The 4405-nt window shown below is 44.7% G+C and overlaps 1 protein-coding gene across 1 annotated transcript; it reads right to left on the minus strand.

Annotated features, from left to right (window-relative positions):
* Positions 1-2352: 2352 nt before the first annotated feature.
* LOC124683798 (UDP-glycosyltransferase 83A1-like) lies at positions 2353-3884 on the minus strand. Its single transcript, XM_047218246.1, has 2 exons — positions 3422-3884; positions 2353-3262 (listed from the first exon to the last, which is right to left on the minus strand). The coding sequence occupies exons 1-2, from the start codon at positions 3882-3884 to the stop codon at positions 2376-2378; spliced, it is 1350 nt and encodes a 449-aa protein (XP_047074202.1). The 3' UTR covers positions 2353-2375.
* Between the last annotated feature and the right edge of the window lie 521 nt (positions 3885-4405).

Here is a 4405-nt window from a genome sequence, read left to right on the forward strand (position 1 = left end):
AAGTTAGGATCTTCGTACTTGTTTATCTTTTTTTGAAGTAGGGATAATCCGGCATCTACATCAATCGATGCACCCAACCTTTTTATTGCACAGTCTTAAGTTTTAGAGTTTACATCTCATGACCACACAAAGTGTTCATAAAAAATACAAAAGAACAAAAAGAAAACAAGTCACCAATGCATCGTGTATCGTCTATAAAGCCACCAGCCACGCTAGTTGAAGATATCCCATGCAAACTTCTCCAAACGGGTGCACCTAGAATCCTATCCGCTCATCGCGCCTCTGGTAGCAAGAAAGACCAGTCATGGATCAAAATGAGTTGCCATACGGATAACGTGTAAAAAATGAGCATTTCGCCACATGGATAATCTATAAAAAAAAAAGGAGCATTTCCTCTTTTTCTGTTTAAGATGATACCATTTCTACAATTCCATAAAGATCACACGGTAGCACAAGTTCGTACTCTAATTCATGCTTTGGTATCTTTATCTATCCCATTTATTCAATTACCGAACATATTCACATAATCTGTTGGTAGGGCAATATTAAAAGTGACATGAGTTATTCTCCAAGCAAGACGAGCAAAGGAACACTCAAAGAGTAAATGGTTGATGGACTCAGTCATGTTCACAAAAGACACATCTCTTACAATCATTTCAATTAGTTCCAAATATAATTTTTTGAATAGACCGTTTGTCCATTTATAAAACCAGTATACATAGATTTGACCATTCACAAAATCAGTAAACATAGCTTTGACGAAACAGAAGTAGTAAGTTTCCAAACAAATTTATCATCATCTATTCAAAGTTATGGACATGAGTCGCTGAACCAAATGGATCCATGCATCCCATTTATTACCTGAAAGAATCCTTCTACCTCAAAGAAGTCGTTGTTTAACTCTCATAAGACTTCCAAAAATCAGAATCCGAAATCAGTTTGTGTACCTAAATAAATACTAGCAAACGAGGGTCGGCCTAATGGTTTCGAAGAAATATTTCTTTTTCTATGGTTCATTCTCAATTAAGGATGGCTCGAAGATAAGGTTTCAGGAAGATAATTACTTTATAAATGCAACCCTCTGATAATAATATGCAGTTTTGTATAACATTGTGCGCCACAAGAGAGAAACTATCGCTAAGGTGTTGTAAACTTCACCACCAAATGTGACGTTCAAACATGACCTTGTTGGCTCCAGCTAGCATCCTGGAATGCTTTGCAATAGCGATTGGTCTTGGTCCAATTTACATCGGGCGCTATGAGTTTCACTAGAACATACATAAGAATGGTAAATTTTCAGTGGATTCATTGTACAAAGCCCTAATACAGTCACTTGTGCTAGTGGATAATAGAAAAAATGAAAATAGAGATTCTGCTAAAAATAAAGGTTTTTTTTTGCATGGTACCTTCGTCGACGGGTAATACTCACTAAAGACAACATTGTAAAACACAATCTGCATGGATGTAAGAAATGTGCTTTCTGTCAACATGACACGAAAATATCAAACATTTATTCTTCTAACCCAACTTTATTTGGATCTATATGGTCAGTCATTTAGATATCATATCCACTAACTAGTGTTGCAAATATTTTTGGCAACTCGCTAAATGGTGCGGATCATAGTTTTAAATTGCTTATTAGAGTGAGAGTGCTTGCAATAATTTGGTCGCTATGCCTATATAAATGATAAAAATCCGTCGCCCGTGTAGATTCTCTACCGGTGCACAACTACGCTCCATACATGGTCATCTATACAAGTGTGAAGAATTGCAGCCTTTATAGAGATGTCTACACGGTTGGAGGTAATCTTCGGATCGGTTCTCGGCGAGCATGAAGTTACTGGGATGAAGTCTTGTATTGGGCCATCTTTTTTTTTTTTTTTACTTTAGTTATCTTTTGATCAGGATCAATGCGGCCGTGTGCATTTTGGTTATGCACAGACCGGGTGTAATGCTCAAAACATTTTAGTAATAAATCGTTCTTTATTTTAAAAAAATAAAAAATGATGTGACTATTTCTCAGTCGACGAAGAAATAATAGTTAGATGATATCATCAAATCTTCACGAAGCAAATCAGAGAATTTTTTTTTTAGTTGCATCCTCACTTCTAACTGAAATATTTCATTTGCAACTTCATCTACAATTGAAAAAAACCCTTTACGACCTAACTTGCAACTCACATGCATGAAGGTGTACAGAAACTTAATTCTCTTGCAAATCCCTTAAAAAATCAGTTCGTGTACCCAAATAAAGACTAGCAAATAAAGACTTCCAAACATGTATTCCCGCACCCTTCAAGTTCCAAGTGCCAAGAGAGGACAGAGAACAGAGCATCCTACCAAACCGAACTGTTTCGTCAAATTTGAAGTGCAGCTCACTCCATTAGGAGGTTTATGAATCTGTTGAAGTTCTCATAAGACGAGCCGCCCTCACCGAGGCTGCTGCGAGCTGCATCCCCAAGCATCCGTGTCCTGTCTGCAATCCCATGGTCGCCAATAACTTGTTCCACTTTGGCGCTCACCTCGTCCTTGGTGACGACACCGTCTTCACCAGGGGACACGGCCAGGCCGGTCCTCCAGGTATCGCAGACGTAACTCCGGTTGGCATACTGGTCGACCTTCAGTCTGGACCAGCACAGGAAGGGCACGCCGTTTCTCACCCCTTCCATCGTCGAGTTCCACCCACAGTGCGAGACGAAGCACGCCACGGCACGGTGCGCCAGAACCTGCTGCTGGGAGCACCAGCTGACGACCATGCCCCTGCCGGCGACGCAGTTCTCGAACTCGTCGAACCATGCCTTGCTCACACCAGCGCCGGATGTGAAGTCCGGGCGCACCACCCAGAGGAAGGGTCGGCCGGTGAGCTCCAGCCCCTCTGCGAGCTCCTTGAACTGGCGGGGGTCGAAGACGGTGGAGGTGCCGAACGCCACGTACACGACGGAGTTGTCGGGATGTCCGTCGAGCCAGCTAAGGCACCTCGTGTCCTCCGGCAGGAACTGTCCGACCGGCTTTCTTTGGTCGGCGAACAGAAGGCCGATGGGCAGTATGTTCGGGAACAGCTCGAAAGCCATGGCCTCCGCTTCGAGGAACGAGTTGCACACGGTGATCTCGGCGAGGCTGCTCGCCTGGTTGTTCCGGCACACCAGCTGGAAGGCTGCGTGCTGCACCTCCGGGCCGCCTTCGACGCTCCACACCATGTGCGAAGTGTAGATCGGCGGCATCTTCGGGGCCAGCTCGAACGCACCTCGTCGTTTCGGGAATCCTGCATTTGTATATTCAGTAGTTCTCAGTTATCCTCTGCCATCTTCTATAAAATATTCTATCCTCTGCTGTGTTGATTCAAAGAAAAGAACGTGTAATCTTGACTTTCTTCGTATGCATGGATGCCTGAAGATGAAGATCGGGAGATTTGATTTCATACCCTTGTCGTCGAAGAAGCCGTCCTCGATGAGCTTGGGAACCCTGAACAACGTCCCAAGGCATGCCGCGGAGGCTGGGAAGAAGGAGGCGACCCTGACGCCAAGCTTCTTGGCGACCTCGAAGCACAGTGCTCCCATGTTGGTGTCGGCAACGAGCCACTTGACCTTCGTCTTCCGGATGAGGTCCTCCACGTAGCCCGGCACGCACCGGGAGAGCGCGTCCAGGACCTTGCCAAGGTCCCTGCGGTCGTCGCCGTCAGCCAGACCGTCCGGGATGGATACCAGGTGGATCTTCCTGTCGTCGTGCGTGGTAGTCTGTCGCATGGCGTTGATGACGGGCTCCGTGCAGACGAAGGTCACCTCGAAGCCGTGGTCGTCCAGGCGGTGCGATAGCTCCATGAGCGGGGTCACGTGCCCCTGCGCCGGGAGCGGCAGCACCATGACGTGCAGCGCTGCGGTGTCCATGCCGAAGCTGCCGCTGCGAGTGCGAGATGGGGCGTATGCCGAGATCCAGTTTTGATGGGTAGAGCAGCTACTGGCGAAGTAGGGCTTGTAGTCAAAGTTTAAAATAGCCGGCTATGCCCTTTAAAGGCTAAGACGGGATAATCCGCTATTAGCCTCAAAAACCCGCTATTAGCCCCAAAAACAGGTAAAAAATAGCCGCTAAGGCTATAATGCTGTAAATATAGTGGGAAAGAAAAGGAAAAAAAGAAAACTGGAAATTGTTGCTACTTATAATGTTGTAATATGTGGACCGAACTATGTCTTATTCATAGCTTTTTATGTAATCGTGTTAATATGTTATGCCTAATGCCAATAAATTATCAAATTTGTGAATTGTTGATAGAGATATATATATGAATTTTGATTTTTTCCCATGAATTAGCAAAACCGCTAAATGGATGATTTAACCGCTATAGCTCGGCTATAGCCTTTCATAGCTTCCAGAAATGCTGCCACTATTTCCAATAGCCGGCTATTTTAAA

This window comes from Lolium rigidum, chromosome 1 (assembly GCF_022539505.1).
Source record: "Lolium rigidum isolate FL_2022 chromosome 1, APGP_CSIRO_Lrig_0.1, whole genome shotgun sequence".
Lineage (NCBI taxonomy): Eukaryota > Viridiplantae > Streptophyta > Magnoliopsida > Poales > Poaceae > Lolium > Lolium rigidum.

What these genes read in the sequence shown, in the direction of transcription:
- LOC124683798 (XM_047218246.1), bottom strand. Translation starts at nt 3,884, where the DNA reads ATGGACACCGCAGCGCTGCACGTCATGGTGCTGCCGCTCCCGGCGCAG. An exon ending in CGGCTTCTTCGACGACAAGG is followed by an intron (nt 3,263 to 3,421) that starts GTATGAAATCAA and finishes ATACAAATGCAG; the next exon opens with GATTCCCGAAACGACGAGGT.